At 45.6% G+C, this 26,050-nt stretch overlaps 1 protein-coding gene across 5 annotated transcripts in view; it reads right to left on the reverse strand.

Annotated features, from left to right (window-relative positions):
• Positions 1-26,050, reverse strand: part of LAMA3 (laminin subunit alpha 3) — a 242,767-nt gene that overhangs the window by 93,495 nt on the left and 123,222 nt on the right. For all 5 annotated transcript variants that reach the window (XR_004485306.2, XM_004273749.4, XM_033435312.2 and 2 more), the window contains 9 exons: positions 22,848-23,008; positions 19,571-19,679; positions 17,383-17,480; positions 16,369-16,513; positions 14,637-14,763; positions 14,415-14,554; positions 12,792-12,907; positions 11,441-11,652; positions 10,076-10,280 (listed from right to left, as the gene is read on the reverse strand). Coding sequence is in view for 4 of the 5 variants with exons in the window: in XM_004273749.4 (XP_004273797.1) it covers positions 10,076-10,280; positions 11,441-11,652; positions 12,792-12,907; positions 14,415-14,554; positions 14,637-14,763; positions 16,369-16,513; positions 17,383-17,480; positions 19,571-19,679; positions 22,848-23,008 (1,313 nt within the window). In the remaining variant the exon portion in view is untranslated. The remainder of the gene's footprint in view (positions 1-10,075; positions 10,281-11,440; positions 11,653-12,791; positions 12,908-14,414; positions 14,555-14,636; positions 14,764-16,368; positions 16,514-17,382; positions 17,481-19,570; positions 19,680-22,847; positions 23,009-26,050) is intronic.

Here is a 26,050-nt window from a genome sequence, read left to right on the forward strand (position 1 = left end):
ACTATACCTCAATTAAAAAAATAATCTCACCCCAGGGACCATCCCCAAAAAAGACAAATATAACTTTATATCCCAGTAAGTTTGCCTTTGGCAAATATCTGCTTATAATTATAAGCATTCTGTACGTGTTTAAGTACACAAACTTGGGACCAGGTGGCCTAGGTTCGAATCCCAACTCTGCTACTTACAGGAAGCTCGAGCAATTAATCTCTTTACAACTGACGTTCCTCATCTGTAAGAGTAGCTCATAATACCCACTTCATAGGATTACCGTGAGAATTTAATAAACATCTAAAAACCTTAGAAGAGTGCCGTGCACATGTAAGTATTTGCTATCATTACTCCTGTTAGGGTATCAGCTAAGGGGAGCAGATGTGTTTCCCTTTATCCCACTCACCACAGATAAAAAGACAAAATCACTTTTACCTGCAAGGCCTGCTGACAGGTCAAATGTCATTCAGCACAGCCCCACCCCCTCGTCTCCCTCCCTACCTGATACCTGCAGGGACTGTTTCCGTGAGGAAGAAAAGTATTCTCCAAATCACACCTTTAGTGCTTTAGGTGGTAGGTGGAAGGTGGAAGCAGTCTGCTTGGAGCGATTGCTGCAGCCTCGGGACTGCAAACTCTGGAAGAGGTCAGGGACCCTCTGGGAAGCTGGAGGAACTATGGGCCATCTCAGAAAAGTACTTCCACCCACTCACAGGTTACATCACCTCTCTCTCTCTCTCTCTTTCTCTCTCTCTCTCTCTAGCACACACAATTTTGTTCCTAGGCCCAGGTTAATAACAACCTACTCTCTTCTCGTGAATCCCAAACTAAATGCAATCACGGGCCAGCAGAAAATTGACTGTTCCCAGATGACTCCCTATTTCTGGAGCACAAGAACTCTGGTGGGTGAGAGACGGGAAGGGAGAGTACATAGAACCCCTCCAAATAAAATTGTCTGGAAGAAGAAACCTAGATCAGAGGAGGAACTTTGGCAATGACCCGACTCAGCCTGGGCGTTCCCTGCTCCTCCCACCGGCAGTGAGGAAAAGGACGCTGTGCTCAGGGCTCTTGTCACAAAGTCCCATCCAGGCAGCTTGTCGTCCTGCAGTCCAGGACGCTTCTTTTAGCAAACACTCAGGGCTGCTGGCCAACAGGTGCATTCACGGAAGGCTGGTGCCCACGAGCCTCTCACACCCTGAGTGCCTCCGGGGGACAAGTGACCCTGAGCGTTGACCTGGACCCGGGCCTTGAAGGTGAGGACAGGCAGACGGGAGCCTCTTTCTTATATTTTTACTTCACTGGAAAAGAAAGGAAGGGGAGCATTTTGCAGGGTGGACAGCTGCGCAAGCCGCTTGTCGAGACCAGGAGAAACGTCTGCCTGTTTACTTCAGGGCGTCCGTGGGATGACGTGGTGGGAGGGAGAGCTGGGCAGAGAGGGTGTAACCGCGTCGGTAACGTGGGATGAAGCGCTGAGCCTCACTCAGCACGTAGGTAGCAGCCGAGCACAGGAGAGTGGATAGAAAAAAGCAAAAAGCTGAACAGAGTGATAGCAGCCGTGGCCTGGGAGCTGAACCCCAGGACCCCGGGTGGGACTGATGGGCAAGGGTTCACCACAACATGGAAAATACGATGTCTGGATTCTGTGTAATGCCACGCCGAGAGCAATGAACACGTGAATCCCGCGCAAAAACAGGCACCCGAAGGAGCTCTGTGTGGTGCCAAGACAACAGGGAATAAAAAGGAAACTTCCTCCTCGAAGTCTGGCTGAATATCTTTTAAAAACGACCTAAAGTCAGCCTGACCTTGCACACTCCTCCAGGGAGACGCTGTGCTACCGGAGGAGCTGCCCTTCCTGCAACGGCAGGAAGGTTCCAGTTGCTGCTGCCAGGAGGTGCAGAGTGGCAGCACTGAGGATGCGGGTCAAGTGAAGTCATCTCCACGGCAACGAGGGCCAAACATTATGAAATGACACCTGCAAGTGTGTGGGTGCTCGTGTGTCTCACAGGTCACCGGAAAGTCGGGCATTAGGGTGAACTCTACCCTTTGCTCATTAAATACCACGGATCCCTTAATATTGCATTGCATTCAAGTCCAGTTTTAAACTAGAACCCAAAGTCTACCTTACATTCATTCATGTATTCATCCTATAATTACTGAGTGCCTTCTACTGATATATACACATCCTCGGTTTAGGGGACATGGGAGGGAGGGGAAGAAGTAGAATAAGCCTGTCTTGACCTTCGCGCATTTTCCCTGAGGACATGGGACATAGAGATGCAGAAAGTAAGGTAATCACGTGAGAGATGGGATGGCTAAGCTTAGAACTAGCTTTCGGCAATGAGATGACAAGGGTAGCTCTGTGGGCTTGCAGTGGCTTCATGCCTTCTTTGCATCTGTACCTTTCATACAGAATCCTTGAAGGATGTGGATAATTTGGGGGTCACAGAAGAGGGGAAAGGAGAGCTGATAACTGAACTGAGGCAACTAGTGTTTAGAGAAAGTGAGAAAAACCAGAGAAGCTGAAAAAAGGCTTAAGTTAGGTGAGTGGGGGCCAGATCACCACGGAAAGCTGGTCTTTATTTTCTCAGACGATGGAGACTTGAGGAAGGTTCTTACGCAAAGAGTCATGTGATGGACGTGGTACCGGTCGGAGCCACTTCCGCCCCCCAGCGGCCTGCACACAATATGGCGCTCATTATGCTGCACTGTCATTATTGATGAGTAGAGGGTCCCCTACCGGACCATGACCCCTCGTTAGCAGGTATGTGTGCCTTTGGCATGAAGCACAGCACCCAGACTGGAGTAGGCGCTGGATATGGTTGGAGTCATAAAACCTACTAACTGACGAAACAGAATTTAAAGCCAAAAACAAAAACAAAACATCACAGGGACTGAAGAAAATGTTTCATCCTAGTTTTTAAAAAAACCCCACACACCAAGAAGATGAAATCATAGACACGTGCATGTATCAACGTTCTCTATGCACTAATAAAAAAATTACGGAGAAAATTGATTTTTAAATCCCAGTATAATTGTGTACTAGCATATTCCCCTTCAATTAGGGAGAAAAGAAGGAAGGAAGGAAGGAAGGAAAGGTGAAGGGAGGAAGGAAGGAGGAAAGGAAGCCAGGAAAAGGAAGGTCAATCCGGAGACTGTCAAGATCACTCACACAGGAAGTGGTCATAAAGGACCTCACCAGGCGGAAGTACCTGCAGGGGGCCATCGAAGGAAGGGGGATAATACACACTTTGTCAGAAGTTGACACCTGACTGACTGTAGGAAAAAGGAACTGACTCTAAGGTGATGCTGAGATTTCAGGCTTTGGGGACCGGAAGGAGGCTGTCACCAATATGTAGAATTTTTTAAAAAACATTCAAAGAGAGGAATGGCCTGAAAGGCAAGACAATGGCAAGGGTTTCAGATATGGAATCAGTGTAGAATTTAGGAGCTGAGAGGGCCCTTAAAGATCATCTAATCTAACACTTCATTATACATGTGAGGGGACAGGAGCTCAGAGGTCAGGGGACTTGTCCGCCAAGGCCCCCCCTAAGGAAAACCAATAGGGGAACCCAGGTAGAACTGATTTTCAACGAATGTGGGATAAGACAGCCGTCAGGGATCAGAACTGGATCTGGGAATCATCAAGGGTCGGGTGGTTGAAGCCAGGAGAATGGGTGGGGCTTCAGGAGGACAAAGTATAAAGGGCAGAAGGCAGACAGCCAAGCGCCTCGCAAATAATAACAACAGCTAATACTGGGTGCAAGTGTGTGTCAGGTACTATTCTAAGGGTTTTCACACAGGATATTTAACCCTCTAGAGAACTTTAAAAGGTAGGTGCCTCTGGGACAGAGGAAACGTAAGTGAGAACTCTGAGCTCTGTCCGTCCCCATCCGCCCTGCTCACCACTGTGTCCCAGCACCTGCCTGCACGCCGTCTGGAATTTACCATTCCTATTATTTGATGAGCTGCCTCAAAGGGATTGCTTCTCCAGGTTGTTAGGGCTTGTGGATTTCTGCCGACCTGGAAGTACTCCTGTTCCCAGAATGCCAAGTCTACGACCTTTTCTGGTATTTCGTTTCTCCATCTAACACATTTAGTAAATCTGTGAGACTGGCTGAGATCAGGGTCCCCCCAAATGGCTTTCCTTTTGCTGCTGCTCTTCTGAAAAGGCACGTTTGCACATGTGGTTTCACTGGACGTCCAGGTGAACTGCCATCTCCTATAACCGATCTTAAAATGTCTTGAAAGTCATCGACGTGACGATAGTCTTTTAAAGCAGTGATTCCCAGCATCTGTGTATCTGATTGATAAAATCTTCTGAGGCTAGTCTAGCTCTTTCGTTTGTTCAAAGAATCTGATGGCACAATCATCCACTATTAAAAGCAGATGCAAATGTACTTTTTCATTGCTATTATATCTGATTCAATTACTGTGATGCTATAAAAAAATGAAATTTTGATCAATGTAAGCATCTTTAAGACCACAATCCCGACAGAGTTGTCCCAAACAATGGACTTTTTATCATTTATACAATATACTTCTGTAATATTTTCCATGATACAATCAGAGATTGAAGAAGAAATAGAATCAGAGTTTTAAATTTAGGTGGGAAGTTGGAGATGATTGTACCAAGCTTCATTTTATAGATTAGGAAGCTGAGACCAAGGAAGGCAAAGCAACTTGCCCAGAGTCTCCTGGCTAGTTCATGACAAAGATAAGCAAGGGGCTTCCCTGGTGGCGCAGTGGTTGAGAGTCCGCCTGCCGATGCAGGGGACACGGGTTCGTGCCCCGGTCCGGGAAGGTCCCACATGCCGCGGAGCGGCTGGGCCCGTGAGCCATGGCCGCTAAGCCTACGCGTCCGGAGCCTGTGCTCCGCAGCGGGAGAGGCCACAACAGTGAGAGGCCCGCGTACCGCAAAAAAAAAAAAAAGATAAGCAAGAACTCAATCTTATGGCTCCAATTGAATTTATTTCCAATTGTGTCTAAAATTACAGCACTAGTTTCAATTAAGAACAAATTGAGTATTGTGGATTGCTGCAATTATTTCTGTAATTCATTTGAAAGGAGATTAATATTTATAACAGTTCGATTTCCCTTTAGTATGATAAATGTTAACACCTCTAAATAGTCAAATAAAATTTGAAAATTGAAATTTCTCAGCTTTGTGATTTGTGGTAACTTGTACAACTGTAAGAGAGTCTGTTGTATCACTGAGAAAGGGTATGTTCTTCTTTTTATTGCAAGTTCCAGGTTTCTTTGATTACTTCTTTTACTTGAATGTTAGGTTCCTCTAAACACATTCTTCATTTTCATTAGGATATTTTCAGGGGCAGCGGGGAGCATTCTTTCCTCTAATATTTTCTAAAGAAATAATCCTTTAGGCAATCAAAAGCTTTTTTGGCATCAACACTGGAATTATCATGGGTAATTTGTGCAATTTACAGTCATGTAATAAACTGAAGTTTTTCTTACATTATCTGCCAAGGCCCTTTCATGACAAATCCACTTTGATCATGGAAAGATGTGTCATCCCATTAGGCGATTACAGCCTTTTTGGTAATGTCAGGATAAATAATTTCACATCTTGGTTTGGTCAATGAGATTCCATTCCTGTTGATGTTCCCTCGGGTGTGGGCAAAACTACTATACAACATGTCTTCAGTCCTGAGTTAGGAATTTTCTAGTCTACTAAACTGTCTTTGGCTAGTGGAGGTTTGTTAAATTCTCCTTAGAATTTGTACCTAACATCCTGTGGTAAATCTCTCTCTCGTAGATGGTGCCTTAACTGACTTTTACAGTTTTTAATGCGTTCTCAGTTCCCTTTCTCTGTGGTGGCAGCATTGAGAGACTGTGTGTGAGGTCCTGTTTGCAGCAACTTCTTCTGCTGACCATCCACGTCCTTTTAAAACTCTCCCACTGGTTCTCAGACAGTGAATTCTCCTGCTTCTCTTCCTGCCTGAAAACTGCTTCTCCACCTCCTTGGCCCCTTTGCCTCCTATGATTAAACATAGGGACCCCCTCCAGGACCCACACCTGTTTTCCCTCCTGTGTGTCCACACCTTCTCCTTGGGGTCCTCTCTCACTCTAACCCACGTACATGTTTCCCCAACCTCTACCCCAGCCCCAAACTCTTCACGTGGGTGATCTGTTTTCAAAAGAAAATCTGAAGTAGCCACTATGGAAAAACAGAACTTTCTTGGACTTGTTAGCACTTATTTTGTGACTTAGTAAGTTTTTATTTTTAATTAAATATGGAGGCACTGGAATGTTTTCAGTATTTAGGGCTCTGAGTGTCTTCATGCAGCTGTGATTGGAGCCACTACAGAGTCTTGGGCTTCGTCCTCTGCCAGGATTCCATCTCCCAATAACTGTTCCACGTCCCCTTGTTCATCTCCTCTCCTGTTCCTCCGTCTAGTTTTTTTCTTTATTTTTCCCAAGGTTATGCATTGCGCATTCTGCTGTTCAAACGGAACCTTGTTCTTTCAGCCTTTCTTATATCCGGATTCCCAGCCCCTTGAGTCAGCAAAGGATTTTAATGCTAAGACCTCCCTCTCTGCTTACCCCCCTTATTTGTCAGACTGTTCTTTCCTCTGAAGGATTCATGCAAACCCATTCCACATAAAGACGTTGGATTCTTTCCTTAGACTTGTTTTTCAAATATACAAAAAGGAATATTATTCCTAGTTCAATCTGTTTCCCTTTTTATAACACCCTGGATTTCCTTTTCTGAAGCCAGTTCTAATTCTACAGTTTCTTTAGGTCTGGTCTCTCACTTCTTCTACAAAGTTGATTGGGTCATGACTGGCACATCTAGGTCCTTTGAGCTTCCCACTTATCCATCTTCTCCAGCCACAAGACAGCAAGCAACTCCTGGGCACAGTGCATCTTTTTGTTCTATAGCATCCCTGCAGGTCCTGGTAGAAGCCTGTGCTTCCACACTAAGTGCCCATGAATCAGGAGTTTATTGGAAATAGGTCAGACATCTTCACAGGCCTATTGGTGCATTCGGAACCCAATGCAAAGTCTTTAGTAATGAACTAAGCGCCTGACTTCCTTCCAGAGAATCACGTAAGCACTGGAGGGACCAGAACCAAATGTATGTGATGAAAGCTCTCTGATAACACCTCAAAATTCTTTGTACCGGTCACATTCCATTTAGGCTCATAGTTGGAGAAGGACAGGCAACCGACTTGACTCACGGAGGACTCACAACCTGTGGTTTTAAAGACTTGGAATCTTCCATGACTCAAATTCTCACTCAGCTTCCTTCCCAGAGGACAAAGGAACTGTTAGACGTTGGGCAACAATCAGAAGTGTGGTTAAAGGTCCTTCCTCAGGAAAAGTAAACGTCGCTGCTATAGAGAGTTGAATTTTGTCCCCAAAAGGTACGTTCAAGTTCTAATCCCCAGTACCTAGATTGTGACCTTATTTGGAAATAGGGGTTTTGCAGACATAATCAAGTTAAGATGAGGTCGTACCGGAGTAAGGCGGGCCCTAGTCCAATAGGACTGGTGTCCTTATAAAAAAAGAAAGACACAGGTATATATACAATGGAATACTACTCAGCCATAAAAAAGAATGAAATTTTGCATTTGCAACAGCATGGGTGGACTTGGAGGGCACTATGCTGAGTGAAATAATTCAGACAGAGAAAGACAGATGCTGTGTGACCTCACGTATACGTGGGGTCTAAAAGCTAGAACAAATTAGTGAATATGACAAAACAGAAACAGACCCACACATACAGAGAACAAACTAGAGGCTACCAGTGGGGAGAGGGAAGCAGGGGCAAGATAGGAGTAGGGGATTAAGAGGTACAAAGTACTATATACAAAATAAAGAAGGGAACCCTCCTACACTGTTGGTGGGAAAGTAGATTGGTGCAGCCACTATGGAAAACAGTATGGAGGTGTCTCAAAAAACTAAGAATAGAGTTATCATATGATCCAGCAATCCCACGCCTGGACATATATCTGGAAAAGACGAAAACTCTAATTCGAAAAGATACATGCACCCTAATGTTCATAGCAGCACTGTTTACAATAGCCAGGACATGGAAGCAACCTAAGCGTCCATCAACAGATGAATGGATAGAGAAGATGTGGTGTATATAATATATGCAATGGAATATTACTCAGCCATAAAAAAGAATGAAACAATGCCTTTTGCCACAACATGGATGGACCTAGAGCGTATCATACTAAGTAAAGTCAGACAGAGAAAGACAAATATTATATGACATCACTTATATGTGGAATCTAAAAAAAATAGTACTTATTTACGAAACAGAAACAGATTCACAGACATAAAAAACACACTTATGGTTACCACTGGGGAAGGAGAGAGGGATAAGTTGAGAGTATGGGATTAACAGATGCACACTACCATATATAAAATAGATAAATAACAAGGTCCTACTGTATAGAGCAGGGAACTATATTCAATATCTTGTGATAAACTATAATGGAAAAAATAGAAAAAATATAGATATATACATATATGTGTATAACCGAATCACTTCCCTGTACACCTGAAACTAACACAACATTGTAAATCAACTATACTTCAAAAAAGAAAAATAGGAAAAAAGGTAAAATAAATAAGCTACAAGGACATATTGTACAGCGCAGTCAATATAGGCAATATTTTATAATAATTATAAACGGAGTATAACTTTTAAAAATTGTGTATCCCTATGTGGTACACCTGAAACTTAGACAATATGTATTGCACATCAACTATACGTCAATTTTTTTTAATTAAAGTTTTTAAAAATTCAAAGGCTAAAAAAAAAAAAGAAAAGAAAGACACAGACACACACAGAGAGGAGAAAGCCATGTGAAGACAGAGACACACAAGGAGAATCCATGAGACGACAGAGGCAGAACCAAGGAATTCCAAGGACTGCCGGCAACACGGGAAGGTAAGAGGCAGGCAGGGAACAGTCTCTCCTAGAGCTTTTAGAAAGAGCAACATCTTGATTTCAGACGTTTAGCCTTTCGAACCATGAAAGAATAAATTTCTGTTGTTTGAAGACACCCAGTTTGTGGCCATTTGTCAGCAGCCACGGGAAACGAACACAGCTGCCCTGGAGCTGGAGAAGCAGACGCCTGCCACTCGCAGCTACGGCCCCTCCTGGCTCTCACGCTGGGATCACAGGCACCAACGCCTACGTCCTCGTGCCTGGGTGGGGGGGAGGGGGGAGTGCAGGGCGGGGGCAAGCCTCACGCTCTCTCCTGCACAGGTCACACCGGCCTGGATGGCAGAAGCCTGCTTCAGCTTTCCTGCCACATAACCCCTATCAGATTCTTTCCAGCCTTTTCTTCTAGGAGACTGTTCTTCACCCCCTGTGGCCACTCTCTGGTCCTGCCGAGATCAGGCTGATGACCTGGAGTCACGTGACAACACCCTCTGGTTTCCAATGCGGAGCTGACCTGCTGAGCGAACCTCTTGGCCCCCTGGCATCTGTTTGAGCCGCCGTTTGCCTCTTGTCTCTCAGCAGCTGTGTGCTGGACCTCGGTGGCCCCAGAGGCAGCCCCGCCTCTCAGGTCAGGCTCTCCAGCGGGTACTGCCCACCCTGCCGCCCTACCCAAATGGAGGCCCCCTGTGGAGTCCTCTGCACCGTCTCCGGCTCCCCCATCTGAGTCAGGGCAGCAGGCTCGGGATTTTAGACTTCATCAAGCAACGTCCTTAACAAAACTACCAGCTTACGAGAGTGAAGGTTTGGAGCCCAGACCTCAGTACAAACAAACAGCTGCTCACCACCCGGTGACCAAGGAGATGGAACTGATCACGTAATCACGCACTTATCTCATGCACACGCGGAACGAGGCTGGAGTGGACGGCGAGGCTGCTTGGGCCTTGGGAGACAGCCGTCTGCCCACCCAGGCTCTGCCAGGCCACCCGAGCCCGAGGGGACCAGACACTCCACACGCCACGCCCATCCCGGGTGGGAGCACCACCCTGAGGTCAACTCAAGCAGTGTCGGGGCCCATGCGAAGCGGGAAGTAATGGGGACCTGTGTGGGGACGGACAGTGTCTTCCCTTCCCACCGTAGGATGCCATAGGTTAGTCCTCCAGGCCTCACCTGCACTGTCCATGGTCCCTGTCGCACTCCGGGGTGGCAGCCCCGTCGGTGCCCATCCTGGAACAGTTGCAGCCTTCGCAGCCGGCCAGCGGGTGGAAGCTGAAGGAATGTGTCTCACACGCATCACACTGGGGCCTGACCGTGCGGGGCGGGCAAAGGCACATCCCCATCGTCTCCTCACAAAGGCGCCGGCCGCAGGTGCACGCTGGCCGGGGATGAAGAGACACGGTGAAAGGGTTAGACGCCCCTGACCTCCAGCAGGACTGCACCAGGGTTTCCAGAACCTTCCAAGGGTTCTGGGAGAAAGGTCTTGCTTTTCTTCCCTTATGGTACTATTGAGTGTGGTTTATCTGAAAGGCCCCTTTCTTGGGGCCAAGACCGACCACACCCAACGCTCATGGTGGACACAACATGCAGAAGCTGAGTGAGGCACAGCTGGAGCTACTGACACCAAGGTAGACACCCTAAGGCGCCCCTCGACTCCGAGCTGCAGTTACATGTCATTCTAACGTGAGGCCTGTCCTCTGTCAGGGGGTCAGCTCTTCTCAGGCTTCTTGAAGGGCCTCCATGTCACCCCAGTGCACTGAGCCCAAGGTCAGGACAGGATGCAGCAGCGGGGCCCTTGTTAGGCAAAGGCTGGCCTCCATGCGGGGACTCTGCCCCCTTCACGTGGCCTGGGCTGACCCTCGTCTAGGGCTGCAGCACATTTCCTAGATAAAGATCCATGGCCTCCTCATTCAGTGAGGAGTATGCCCTGTGAGCCTGGCTCTCCTCCCACCTCAGCTGAGCTTTGGTGAGGCTGCAAAAACTGAAGCCTAGGGCTTCCCTGGTGGCGCAGTGGTTGAGAGTCCGCCTGCCGATGCAGGGGACACGGGTTCGTGCCCCGGTCCGGGAAGATCCCACGTGCCGCGGAGCGGCTGGGCCCGTGAGCCATGGCCGCTGAGCCTGCGTGTCCGGAGCCTGTGCTCCGCAACGGGAGAGACCACAACAGTGAGAGGCCCGCGTACCGCAAAAAAAAAAAAACAAAAAAAACAAAAAACTGAAGCCTAACCTATTCCACAAAGAAGAGAACTGAGCTGTCCAATATGTTGATGCTTGAGGCTATTTACCTTCACCTGCTTTGCCAAGCGCATGGGTCATGTAGCATGGGAAACATAAATATTTATCTTCTAGAACCTTGCTACTCATAGTGTGGTCCCTAGATCAGCAGCATGGGTATACTCTGAGTGGTTACTGGAAATGCAGACTCTCAGGCCTGAGAGTCAGAATCTGCATTTTCACAAGATCCCCAGGTGAGTCTCCAGCACAGTGAAATTCAAGAAACCTGGCCCCAGGTGACCTTGGCTGACCTGAACCTGCACTTACGCTTGCAGTGCGGGAATCCGTAGTAGCCCATTTGACAGCGGGTACACTGCCGCCCAATGACATGGGGCCGGCATGGGCACTGCCCGCCCTCTGGGCTGCAGCGATGGCCAATGGCCCCGGCGGGGTGGCACTCACAAGGCAGTGCACCATCATGGTAAAGGGCCACCAGGGACCTGGCAGAATCCTTACAGAATCCAGAGGCTTTCTGGGGGCTGTGGAAACAAAAACTCATGGTGAGATCCTGGGAGGCGTGCCCAGAAACGGTCCCAACCTTCCTCTTCCCACATGCCTCACCAAGCAGCGTTTTGGGGGAGGGGCTCTGGAGTTTGGGAGGAAGTTAGAGAAAACCCCACCCCTGGACTCACAGAGGGTGCCAGCCACCCCTCCTCCCATCCCCATCCACTCCAGGACACATCACAGGACGGTGGGTGGGAACTTTCGGTGGCTGGAATAAAGGGGTGAAAATTCGCCTATAGGATGAATTGTATGGTGTGTGGATTATATCTCAATAAAGTAGTTACCAAAAAAATTTACACCTACATGTGTAATGATACACCAATTAGAATAATAATGAGGAGGTGAATTGCCAACATTTACTGAACATGTGTGTTAGAATTTTTGCCTACACCTCACTTAACCTCACAACCACCCAACCAATTAGTCCCTAAGCCCCATTTCACAGATAAGGCAACTGAGGGTCCTAGAAATTAGGCAACATTCCCGAGGCCACAGAACTACGAAGTGGTTGAGCAGGCACTCAAACCCATAGCTGTTTGACCTCAGAGCCTTTGCTCTTAATATTTTCTATGCAGAAGGCATCTGGCCCCCGGGAGCCTCAGTTCCTCAGGAAACCTACAAGGGGGCAGGGTGGGTCTGCAGAAAAGAATGGCAGGAGTTGATACTCAGGGCTGTTCTAGGCTCTTAGCATTCAGGGACCCAAAGAGGGAAGACGGGGGAGGTCCACCCCTCTGTGATGCTCCCCACTCAATCAGAGGGCAAAGGAGAGTGGGACTCAGGGCTCACATGCCTCCCCGCTGAGGAAGCCCTGTGTGGTATCTTAGGAATCTGAGTCAGCCAAGAGGAAGCAGGGAAGAGGAAGAGAAACTCCCAAGCAGCCTGTGAAACCCAGCTTGGAGGGTGATCTGTTGAGATCAAAGTTGAGGAGGGAAATCTCGCCCAGATGTGCACAACGGCTGTAGCGTGTGCCGAGGACGCGGGACTCAGTGCCACTCCCTCAGGCTCCCAGAGGAAGAGACAGACCCAAGGGCCACCCCTCCCCGGGCCTCTTGCTCTGGTCGGGAATGTGGGAGAGCTGCATGCCTCCCAGGGCCTTTCCACAAAGGATACTTACTCAATATAAAAACTGTCCCCTCCACAATTGGTGACAAACTCAAATGACTTGTCCACTGATTTTCTGTGAAGGATTTGGTAGTCGTAACTCTCCGCAGGCACCACTAGGACACGGACCTAAAGGGAAGCTGTCGGCATGTCTTTGGATTTCCAACAGCACGGCATACCTACGGCTCTCCGTCACGTTCTCTTCGCTAAGATCAACATTCTTTATTGTTAAGCCCAAGACCAAATGAAACAGGATTTATGAAAAAAGAATCACGGAACAACCCTAAGCCAGTGATGAAGGCTCAGGCCATGTTTCCATGCAGGAAATGATACCAAGTGGGGGGCAGACCTCCTGGAGCACCTGCTCAGAGAAGCAGCAGCCTCGGGTGTGGGCGGGGACAGGAGACGTCAGGGGTGAGCAGGACAGCTGTTAGGACAGCCAGGGCCCTGTGTGATCCACGCCCGGGATGACCCTGCATCTCCAGAGGTTGCATTTTGTGTTTTTAAATGTGAGCAAACCGAAATGGCAGGACCAATGGGGAAACTCACATGGTGGCTTGCCCCTGAAATTCATATCCTATCAGATACTGTATTATGAATAATTGTAGCCCCAGTCTTTAAAAATACTGCTCAGTTCTCTGTACCTGTATAAACCAGACTGCGCCAGTAACGAATGCTGCAGGAAATTTCAAACATCTTCGTCAACTACTCACCAACTTACTGCTTACAGAGTCTACTGCTCTCACGTTATTCAGTTCAGTAAACATTGCCAAGTACCTGTGCCAGACGGTGTTCCAGGCACAGGGGATACAAAATGAATAAAGTCAGGCCCCTGCCCCTAGGAAGATGACATCCTCAGAGAGAGAGGAGGCATGAGCAAAAACTGGAGGGCCACAGAGCAGGCCTGGGCAGTGCTTCCTGGCTCTCCAAGGCTTTACAGGCATTGGGTGACCACGATTCCATCGACCAAGGTAATGAACAGGGTAGGGGATGCCCGGGGCTGGGCTGGTAACAGGCTAAGTTGGAGGGACTTGTGAGCTCTCTGGCTATGGGGATGTGCAGTAGATGGTCCTAGAGCTCAGCAAAGATGAGAAATGAGTTCACAGATGTGGGCGTCATTCTCACAGAGGAGAGAACAGAATCGACAGCCGCAGACGATGTTATTCAAAGAGAAATCTTAGAACAAGGGGGCTCACCGTCGAGCCCGAGGGAACAGCGACATATGGGGATGAAGGGAAAGAGAAATCATTGAAGGAGCGGTGGAGAAAGTGGGGGAAAAAACAAGAGAAAGTAGCTATGGAAGCCAAAAAGAAAGAAATTTTCAAGAACAAATGAGTGTTCAATGCTTCAGAGAGAGACCTGTCAGAGGAGATTGAGGAGGGGCTGAAGGAGAGGGCTCCAGGCTCGTGCAGGGAGGTTTTTCTTCCTAGTCACTTCTCTATTATTCTGCTTTCCCTTGATTTTAATTGTCAGAGAAAGACTTTTTTTGGGTAAAGTTAGCTGCAAAATTTAAACACTTCTATAAATCTGGCTTCAGTTCCTTGGAGGAATTATTGTCATGAGCCAAAACTGACGCACAGAGCAGCCAACCAAGGCAACCACGTGAAGAGCAAGCTGAGAAATAAGCAGAACGCACCCAAACTAAGGACTTTCCTTCTGGAACCTTCACCGTCACGGCCACCTCCGGCTCCGAGATGTCAAACTCAACCTGATCTCCGGCGATCACTTGGTCCCGGCAGCCAAGCACATGGGGGCAAAAAGAGGCACGGAAGATGCCTGGGGGCAGAGAGAGGCGTTCCTATCACACCCCTGCCAAGGCAGGTGAGCCCTGCAGCCGGCCCTGCTCCCCGCAGCTCACCTGGCTGCAGCCGCCCTCTGTCCACAGACACCTGCACCAGGAACGTCGGATGCACTGGTTGATAAAAATGGACCACAATGACGTATCGACCCGGACGCGGTACGAGTCCTCGCAAGGTCACTTGGTTCTGGGTGGGAAAAAAAATATTCCTCAAGCTGCAGAGTTATGAATAATTAGAATTACGGGATATTTTGAGGTTAAAAACCAAAACAACCTCGGTATTTACCCAAGAGAAGTGAAAATCCACATTCACACAAAACCTTCCCTTGAGCGTTTGGGGCAGCTTTATTTGTGATCACAAACACTGGAAACAAACCAAATAACCGTCAGCTGCAGAATGGACAACCCAATGGTGGGACAACCATAAATGATGCTGGAGGAGGGACGTTTGGTAAAATCACTTTGGAAAACTATGTGGTGGTTTTCACCAAAGTTGAACATATAACTGGGCAACTGCATTCCTAGGTATTTAACAACAGAAAGGCACACTGTGCGTGCAAAAGGCCATACAAGAATGTTCCCAGCATTCAAGCACTACTTGTAATAATCGTGTAACAAAGGGTCAGACTCCATTTTTTATGTTTGATGGTTTTCAAGCTCCATCACTCACCTATTGCCTTTTGTCCTACACCTGGACAAGCTAATAAGAAAGCCCAGGTGTTCATCCCTTGGCACACCTGGGAAGTTCTAACCACACAAATTCCAGCCCATGGGAGAGGGAGCCCTCACCCAGACTCCCCCCCACCCCAACCACAACGAAAACCAGATTCAGACCCCAGTGCTTGCTCAGGTTTGAGGGTGAACCCTGCTCTCCCCAGAAAGTCTCACTATGTGAGTAATAAGTCTTTTCAAACCGCAAAAAAAACCTACAAGAATAACAACAATAAAAGATTATCTTTCAGATGAGAGCTGTGCCTTGGAGGGTGACTGACTAAAGGTCATACACTAATTTTATAGCAAAACCAGGAGTAGAGCTCTATTGCCATGATTTCAATTCATTTCCCCCTACTGTTCTAGGTTGCCTTGCCCATACGGGATCTTACGAAATTTTCTCTCCCAAATCCTGTTAATTTCCTATCTTGATGCAATGTGAACTGACACAAGCCATCTCTAGGATCAGAAGGACATAATGGCATCAGAACAAACATTAAGTCCTGCAATTATGTAGTTTGCAGTGAAAAAAAGGTGTATTCCCTTCATACACTTCACCTTTCTGCTCTAGATGATTGATCAATATGTGTTTATTGGGAATGTCCTGCCTACAAGTTGGGGCCGCAAAAAATTTGTTAGAGTTCTAAAAGCGCTCCTGTTCTGATCTGGGAAGATAATTAATGACTCAACAACGTTAAGTAGCAGTAGCCCGTGAAAATGTGACCTATCCTAAGATGGCTCATGAAAAATTGCCAAATGACTATGTAGACAGTGATGCAGGAGGGAAAAGGAGCGTCAGCATGGGGCGGCCACAGACAGGATTAACCGGATGCCTCATGCCTGGGATTCTCCACAGTTGAGAGCAGAGGTGCTCAAACTTTAGGGGCATCCAAATCCCCTGGAGGATTTGTTAAAGCACAGATTCCTGGGCCCCTCTTCAGAGTTTCTAATTCAATAGTTCTGGGGTGACGCCTGCAGATTTGCATTTCTAACAAGTTCCCTGGGGATGGGGACACTGCTGGTTGGGACCACACTTTGAGAACCACTGGTTTACAAGCAACACACTGAGGGGGAGCCCTACCTGTGGGGCCTTCAAGGTGACTCCAGTAAGAGCGTCAGCAGAAGGTAAAGGGTCCTGGGGCAGGAGAGGGGAAGACCCACCACTCAGAACGTCCAAAATTAATGCTGTTGGAGGAGTTTCAGGGACCAAGGAGATACAGGTGGCGCTGAAACAGAGAATACTGAAAAATAACCAAAACCCGAAGAACTGTCCCCCGGTGAAGATCAAAAGGATCCAGAGAACCACCAGCCTGTGGCGATCTTTATACAAACATACTCAGTGCTCCGGACTGGCCAAGTGTATTCCGGCTGCCCGCTTAATACAATAAGCTAAGACAGAAAAAAAAAAAATCTTAATTTTGAAGGGAAGTAAGCTAGATGGAAACTTTTTAAAACTTCCCTCCCTAGGACTAAAATTCATTGTTAAATGAGATCAATGCAATGAAACATTATTATTCACCTCTAAACATCAATGTTGATATAAAACTATACAAAAACAAAGAGAACACATGCCTATCATTTCTTTTAGGCACAGCCAGATTTCATTGTCTTGGTGGTTTCAACCATATGCATAAGATGTCATGACTGTATCCATAAATTATTTTTGAATCTACATCCAAACAACCTTCCCCAAATCCCAAGAATCATTGGTTAGCTAATTCTCATAACATAGCTGTGAGATGGGTCATAATTTTCATGTTTTTTGTAAATGAGGAATCTCAGACATAGAGATTAAAGGATTGGAACAAAGTTGAGTCTTGACGAAGGCTCAGAATAGAACTTCAGAGTAACTACCCTCAAGGGTGAGGCTTAAACATTTCCCCCAGTTGCTATTGTGTCAGCTTCCTGATATGATGGAATTCTGGAAAGAATGCTGGGATGAATGATTTAGCTCTTTTTTTTTTTTTTTTAATGCATCACCAGCCTTTAGCACCTTGGCCTGTGATCACTTCTGAAGTCAAATATAAATCTACAGCCTTAAAAGCATTAAGTATCACTCAGCACAAACAAGGGATAAAGGAAGGAAACACATTACCTTTCATTAACAAATCTCCCATAACTGGCAATGCATTTGACGTGAGGTCTCAAATATTCCACTGAGAATTCTTCAGTGGGTATGATACAAATTTGATGCTGTCGAGCAAATACAAGAAGGTATGTCCCAGTTATCAGCAAAGTCAAGGTTATAGCCAAACACATTCTTTTAAAAAAGCTGTTCAGGTCTTCCCTGGCGGTGCAGTGGTTAAGAATCTGCCTGCCAATGCAGGGGACACGGGTTCAAGCCCTGGTCTGGGAGGACCCACATGCTGTGGAGCAACTAAGCCCGTGCACCACAATTACTTAAGCCTGCACACCCACAGCTAGAGAAAAGCCTGCACACAGCAACAAAGACACAACAACAATAACAACAAAAAGCCGTTAAGAATTCATCCAGAGGAATTATAACTATTATTGTAAAGCAGTAAAAATCATAGGAGAGCACTCCTTCTGGCATCATTATGTCCAACAAATCCTTTTTACTATTATGCAGGATCACTGACTAAATTGCTCTTGGAATAATTATACGAATAAACAAAATCATGTGAAAGTTCAAAAACAACTCTCTGCCAGCGACTTTTGACAGATTTTTCTCTCCTGCCTTGGGCCGATGCTGGCTCTTCAGACCCCTTGGCAGGGAGAGGCAGGGATGTGGTGGGCAACCAGGGAGCCTGCTGTTCAGAAAGAGGGCTGCTCCTGCTACAAACAATCCTTTTCAATAGAGGATGACTTGTATCTCAGGCACATTTGGGCTCTGTCTCCAGAGCTAGTTTCTGAGTCACACAAGAAATTCAGTCATTACCTTAATACCTTTTATTTTAAATCAAAACTATTACCAGCTTGGTCACAAAGCTATTCAGTAACAACAAAATTTTAATTGAACACCTACTATATGCCAGGCACTGAGACGGCGGGATTCTGCAAGACCAAGATGGACACACTCCTGCTTTCATAGAGCTTATTTTCCAGTCAGCCTTGACTCTGAATGACATCTGACTATTTCAAAAAGGGCAAACTTATGCTTAAAAGAAGGACGTTCAGCCCCATTATAATTTCCAAAAATGAAGAGGTTAAGATTCACTTGACTTATTATGTTTAAAAAGAGTCATCATTTTAAAAAGTCTTAAATTATTACATAGTTTATATAATAATGTTTAAAAACTAAACTCCAGATAGTTCTTAAGAGAAAGCACAACATTTTTAATACTGTCAAGCACGAATATCTAGAACATACTAGAACAGGCTGGCCTGGCACTTCCCAGAGTGATACATGCTTAATATTAGCAGTATCAGGAAGTTGCTTCATGCTTAGATAATCTTATGTTCCCTGAGATATTTATTGTAAACCTGACCACCCCTTCCTAGCCCAGATCCCACTGCCTCTGTTTATCACAATTCTCAATATTTAAGTTATGCTATTAAAAGGGTATTTAATCTGCCAAAGCTGGCATTTTAACTCTTAATAGTATATATCTGGGTTTCCCTGGTGGCGCAGTGGTTGAGAGTCCGCCTGCCGATGCAGGGGACGCGGGTTCGTGCCCCGGTCCGGGAAGATCCCACATGCCGCAGAGCGGCTGGGCCTGTGAGCCATGGCCACTGAGTCTGCGCGTCTGGAGCCTGTGCTCCGCAACGGGAAAGGCCACAACAGTGAGAGGCCCGAGTACCGCAAAAAAAGAAAAAAAAAAAAAATAGTATATATCTAATTAATTGAAAATACTCTTCTTGGAATTGAGTAACAATGGTCTGGAGAAAAATACCAGGTGATTACAACCTTGAAAATTCTGCCAAGAAGCTAATAGACATAATAAAATAGTAAAGTGGAAAGAAATAAACAGTAACTAATGGCATTTCTATACACCAGCAATAATAAACTAGGAAACATAACAACAAAAGATAGTTCATTCATAAGAGTAACAACAAATACAAATTAATGAAATGGCGTTTTGTGAAATGTGTTCAAATTTGATGACTAAACTTTATTGGATGCTCTAGAAAAGGCTCCAACAAATGAAGAGGCAAAACAGATTTCTAGATGGGAAAATAAACATCATAGCACTGGCAATTCTCTGCAGGTTAACTTTATAGATGTAACACAAACCCAGCCAAAACTTTAATAAGCTTTTAAAAATATACATGGTTACCAATAAAAATACTTCTAAAATTCAGCGGTCAAAACAGAAGCATACCAGAAGGAATCGGGCCATCCGTGCTTTAAGCCAAATGTCTGCATCTTCTAACAGCTCGTACACAGCAAGGCGACTCCTGCTGTCGGTCACAGCGCTCCGGCAGAGGACGCTACAAGAGGAAACAGTTTTCTTAACCTTACTCCCCTGGTCTCCCTCACTTTATGCCCTGTGGGGTTGCTGATTGCGCTTCAGTTTCTCCTGTTGTTAACCAGGTCACTGACAATGAATTTCCCTGGAGGTGGTGTTTAGGAGGGATGCAGCCCATGATCAGTAGGGGAAAAAGAACCTTTCCACTGAGCTCTGAGTTGCACCTCTCAGGGCTGACGGCCTTGCGCACCTTCTCCACCCAGCTTTTTTTTTTTTTTTTTTTTTTTGTGGTACGCGGGCCTCTCACTGTTGTGGCCTCTCCCGTTGCGGAGCACAGGCTCCAGACGCGCAGGCTCAGCGGCCATGGCTCACGGGCCCAGCCGCTCCGCGGCATGTGGGATCTTCCCGGACCGGGGCACGAACCCGTGTCCCCTGCATCGGCAGGCGGACTCTCAACCACTGCGCCACCAGGGAAGCCCTCCACCCAGCTTTATAATACTTGGTTTGGTCATCTGGAGAAAGAGCCCCAGGGCCAGTAATGTCTAAGACACAGCCTTCTTGGAAATTTACCAATATCATTGGTACTGTTGGAGATTAAAGTTGCCTACTGAACTCACAATGACCATCTCATGCCGCGTCAGTAATGAGGCTGAAAAGCCCTGAGTTTGCCTTTAGAAGCTCAGTCTGTTCCTCCTAATGCTCCTTCCTCATTCTACCAGTGGTGCTCCTTCCCTCCACGGCATCAGAGGACATACAGAGCTCAGGAACATTTAAAGTAAGATTTTGAACTAAAGAATACAGCCTCGTAGTAAAACCCATAAAGGAAGCATTATGTGAGGAATGCTTCGACTTCATCGTCTAAAGTAGCAACTTTTCGGTCTATAAATATAATTTGGAACTAGAGACATACTAAAAGAAAATGACCATCTCTGCAAAACGTTTGAAATAATTAATGCAATACTTTTGAGGTGAGAATTAAAATGAGATAGTGTACAAAGAGCCATGGTTTGTGGCATACATTAGAAACTCAATAAGTAACTGTTTTCTTTTCCCTTTTGTGCATGTGTGTGGGTGTGAATACATGTGTCAATTAAAATGCATTTCTATTGGATTCAGCCATAACTCTGGGAGTTAAATATATCAAGTGATTATATTAAGTGACTCTCTTAGATTGAGTTTTATCCTCTATTCAATTCTTAATAAGAGTAGACTAACAGTAATAACTGGATTGATTGAATCATTAGTGATCACCTCTCTTATGGAGGGCAGATCAGATTTTTCAGAGTTATCACAGCACTATTTTGGAAAGTGGTGTTCCTACGAGCACCACTACTTTTCTGTTGGGATATTGTTTTATAACAACATAGTTAGACTTCACTTGAGAAATGCTGGGAAAGGTTCAAACCTCAGCGGGAGAAGCTGCCATATTGAAAGGGTCTGTCAGTTGAAATAGGTTTTTATGGGTCAAATATTTTCCAATTGCATCGTATTTTTGGACTCTATTACTTGCAGCCTGGTCATTTTCACTTATCCACATGACATGCAAAGTAGAGAAAAAGGAAATATTTTAGACAAGTGAAAAGATACCATGGGACTTCCCTAGGAGTGGTTAAATACAATAATAGTAATTCCTAGTCTCATGCAGTATTGTCTTGGAAATCTAATGATTGAGAACTTTGGTGTTGTCACCACGTCCAAAGCCTAAGTGATCTGCAGAATATCATGTACTTCTCTCCTTAAAACATCATTCAGACAAAGGTCCTGAAACAATGCTTATGGCTCGTGGAACCCTGGCAGGGTGTTCTTTCTTTCTTTAGTTTTGAAATCACTCCTCTGCTTGGCATAGATAGTCTCAGCCTCTTCTGAGATAGTCAAGAGTCATGGAGGTCATTAAGAATGTTTCCTCCTGTTTGCTGGGCCATCTCCACTTTGTACACTGTGGAGCAGGGATCAAGCCCTGATCTGCAAGGTAGAAGGGGTCAGAGAGCTGAACTGGAGGGTGGGCTTGGATGGATGGGGTATGGAGAAGCCATGCCCTAGGCGCTGTGGCCAACAGTCTCCAGGACTCAGGGGGGCGAGTGTACATCCCAGTGGTGGCTGATGTCACCTATAGATGAAACTAGTATTTTCAGAAAATGACAGAACATTCTAGGGAACTTTTCTGGGCCATCTGGTGTTCCTATTAAAAGTGCATATATATAATTACATTCTTTGTTTCTTTTTTTAAGCATCACCCCAGAGAAAAGGGAAGATTAGATTTTTTAAGGTTTTGAAAAGAAACTTTCACAGTTTATTTTGTAGGGTTGCCGAGAGTGTGATATTAATTTAATAACCGTTTCATCAAGTCTCATAAAATTTTCCATTCTAAGCTACCAAAAGTAACATTTTTCATAAGTTCTTTAGTTTGCAAAACAGGGAAAATGTCCAACTACCTCAAGTCATCTTGGGTTTGACAAAAAACACATAAACATAGAGGTTATAAAATGTTCAAGGTCTTGGCCAAGAATTGGGAGGGTTCACTGTAGTTATCACCCACCTGCCCTCTCAGGAGCCTCTGCCTTCCAGTGCCATTTATTCTACAATTAATTTCATGGGAAACATCCCTTGCACTGATTCTTTAATTAAAGTATACTCTGAACATTTGCATACATCTTTAAACATTATGCAAAGAAAACAATTTTTAATAAACCTTTGTCAGCGCTCTTGGAAGAGATGAACTTTGTCAGGGTGAATCTGAGATTCCTTTGTCAAATTATTTTTCACCTGACGATCAACATTAATGATCCCCAGTTCTGAAGGGCGTGTTGTGAAGGCAGGAGTAGTGGAGAATGTGCCAGGCACCCATGTACTCTACACGGTGTTTGAGGGGAGAGCCCTGAGTTCACTGCCCCCCATAGGGTGACACAGAGTAAAGCAAAATGGTTGTGCTGTTTCATGTGAATCTGAGACAAAATGGTAAGTAGAACATACAGCTTTTCAAGAAAATGCAAGCTTTTCAAGGTACTGCCTACGGAGAAGCCTTCTGAAACCACGCTGGGGAAGATGCTGGTTCGCACAACTACCCCCCTGCTGGTTTTCAAGCTCAGCCTCCAAAAGGAAACAACTTTCCAAGTTAGATAAAAACTAAAGTTCCCACAGCTGACCTCCTGCCTGTCCAGTTACAGAGGACTCGCCCAGGCAGGATGGTTACCTGTATTTGCAGCTGTAGATGTTCACCCGGCCTGCCAGGTCAGCCCCGGGGCCCTGCACGTGCACGTCGGCCTCAGACAGCTGGTCTACTTCCGTGGCATACTCGACCACGACCACGTAGTGGCCGAACCTCGGGACCCGCAGCTGCAGGTGCAGCTCCACCTGTCGGAGAGCCCAAGTGGACAGATGTGAGATGTACTGGATGCATTTCCATAGGCAACAGTGAAACTGGGGCTGAGCAGACCCCAGGAAGAGTTTTATATGTCATCATACTAAGAAATGTGGTAGGTAGGGATGCCCAATAAAATACAGGACGCTCCGTTAAGTTTGAAATGCAGATAAGTAACACATAATTATAGTTGAACTGCAATTCAAATTTATTGGGGCATCTGGTATTTTTATTGTCTAAATCTGGCGACCCTACTTATAGAGGCCTCTACTCCTCCTACCCATATATTTGCCTTGTTTCCCAAGGCCAAAGATACTCCAAAACTTGAAGTAAAAAGGAATTTCCAATGGGAGATGAAAGGAATGAAAGTATGCCTCGAAGCTCTTTAACTGTTCTTTGATTAAAAAAGAGACTTGTATGAATGCAAATAATGTAAAGTGATACACACACCCCTCTCCTGAGATGACTAATGATAGCTTGGTTTTCATACTTCCAAACCATTTTCTACATCTGAAAATGCACAATACACACATATGTACTTTTTTTTTTTTTAAAGAAAATCTGCAGGCAAACATGGATGCTTTCGTACCATCACAGCAGAGCTGAGTCGTTGCGACAGGGTCCATATGGGCCGCAAAACTGAAAATACTTCCTACCTGGCCCTCTACAGCTAAAGCACACCCACCCCTGACACTGCCTAGTGGTTAGGAGCATGCAGTCTGGAATCACTGTGCCTCCAGCTGTGTGACCTTGAGCAAGTTACTTAACATCTGTATGCCTCAGTATCCCCCTGGGTAAAAATGAGGATAACATAGTACCCGCCTCTGAAGATTATGAGGATTAAGTGAGTTAATATGTGAAGAGCTCTTAAAACTGTATCTGCATGTTGTAAGCACTATATACACGATGATTACAACTCTGGTTCTTGCTTTTCGCCACGACTTTTTTTTTACTCAGTAGTATTTAGTGTGTCTATACCAGTACATACAGATATACTTCATTTTTCTAACGGCTGCCTACCATTCCACAGTATGAATGTAAAATCATTTCTTTAACTAATCCCCTATTGATAGACACTTAGGTTGTCTCTAATTTTTCCTAAAACATATAAGGCTATATGATCATCTAGCTATATCTATATATCTATGTATATATCTGAATCTATATCTGTATTTATATCCTTATGCTAGTATTTCTGTAAGATTCCTAGAAGTGGAATTAGAATTGCTGGATCAAAGTGTATGTGCATATTTAATGCCTGAGCCAATATTAGAACTACACTCCTTAGCAGTTTAACCCACTTCGGCCCGTAAGTGCAGACCCACCACGCTTAATTAAAATCCTCTTGGCCCTTGCCTTTAGGAAATTCACATTTACTGTTCCTTCTGTACAGCTCTGAAGCCCACAGCTGCCATTTTCCACAGTGATTTTTCTGTCACTTGAATAATAGAAAGACTTCCCTCAGGGAGAAAATGTGGCTTACCCACACCACTTTTCCACTCTGTGTCTTACAGTGAAATACGCCGCTGCCATTGGTCCGTGTGGGGAGGTTATTGCCAGCATCTCTCCCCTGGGCACCTCCAAACCAGGGCTTGTCTGTCTTCACCCCACCATGGAACACACACAGGCCAATGAGGAGCCTTCTCCCAGGAGTTATCATTGGCTGCCAGTTCTATCATAGCACTCTATTCTCTATTATACGTTTCTATTACTCTTCCTACTCTGAGTCCTTTGGGTTGATTTTTGGAAGACTTGTTGGAAGGGTTTTGAATGTATTTTTGATGGTAATAATGGGTTCTGACAAGTCAGACAAAAGATGTAAACGATGGAAAACAGAAACCCTACTGTCGCTGTTTGTTATCAGTTATTATCTTTGAAAAAGCGAACTTTAACGAAACCAGTGTCACTCTGGAGGGATCTTTCCCATTTTGTGGCACAAAACTGTCTTCACCTAGTTATCGGTGTTTCAGGGCAAAGACATTAAAGGTGGGTGTATCAAATCTGTTGCTTACACAAAGCTAAGAGGGATAACTAACCTGCTGATGTCGAAGTAAGGATTCAAAATGATTTGGTCAACATAGACTTACTAAACACCTACTCTATCTCTGCCCACCAGCAAAGTGATGGACATGCAATGGTAAACAAGACAGATCTGGTCTCTGCCCTCAGACAGACTTTAATCAAATAATTAGATAACTGGACAAATGCAATGTGAAATTACATGTATGACAAATGCCCTGAAGAAGGGCTAAGAGGGGTGCCTGAGCTAGTCAGGAAGATGAGGGGGGAGGCGAAGACTTCCCTGAAGAAGCAACAACTAAGCTGAGTGCTGGAGGATAAGGAACAGACAGCCAGACCAAGAGGGGAGGGAAAAACATTCAGGCATAGGGAACAGCCTACAACATAAAGGGTAGCCTATAATGTACGTCCAAGTGACTGAAGGTAGGCCACAGTGACAAGGAACAGAGAGCAAGAGGAGGTATGATAAAATTGGGAGGTAAAAGGGGCAACCTTAGAGGACATTACAAATTTTTGTCTCTATCCTACGGGCAATAAGATGTTATTGTAACGTTCCAACTGTGTATGTGTGAGGGTGGGGTAAGAAAGTCAGTGATGAGTAGATACTTCTATCGAAATGAGCATGCTGACTACAGTATAGAGAATGAGCTGGGAGATGCAATAAGCAGAAGCTGATGTGGGTGAGCTAACGGGGAGGTTACGACAGAGATCCTTATGAAAGATGGCGGGGTACTGGGCAAGAAAGATAGATGGAGAGAAGTGGAGATTATTTTTAAAAGTTTGGGGAGTACACTCAGGAATGGGTTGGCTTTGGTGGGGGAGAGAATGGAAGAAGTCATGCATGACCCTGAGAAACCTGGTTTGTGCATTTAGATGGATGGGGGTGCCATTTACTTAGGTAGGGAACACTAGAACGGAATTTGAGATCCCTCTGAGATATCTAAGAGGTAATGTCAAGAAGGAAGTTGGCTGTGCTACTCTGCCTATAAAAGGGGAGGTGTGACTGGACATACCAA

This window comes from Orcinus orca, chromosome 15 (assembly GCF_937001465.1).
Source record: "Orcinus orca chromosome 15, mOrcOrc1.1, whole genome shotgun sequence".
Taxonomy (NCBI): domain Eukaryota; kingdom Metazoa; phylum Chordata; class Mammalia; order Artiodactyla; family Delphinidae; genus Orcinus; species Orcinus orca.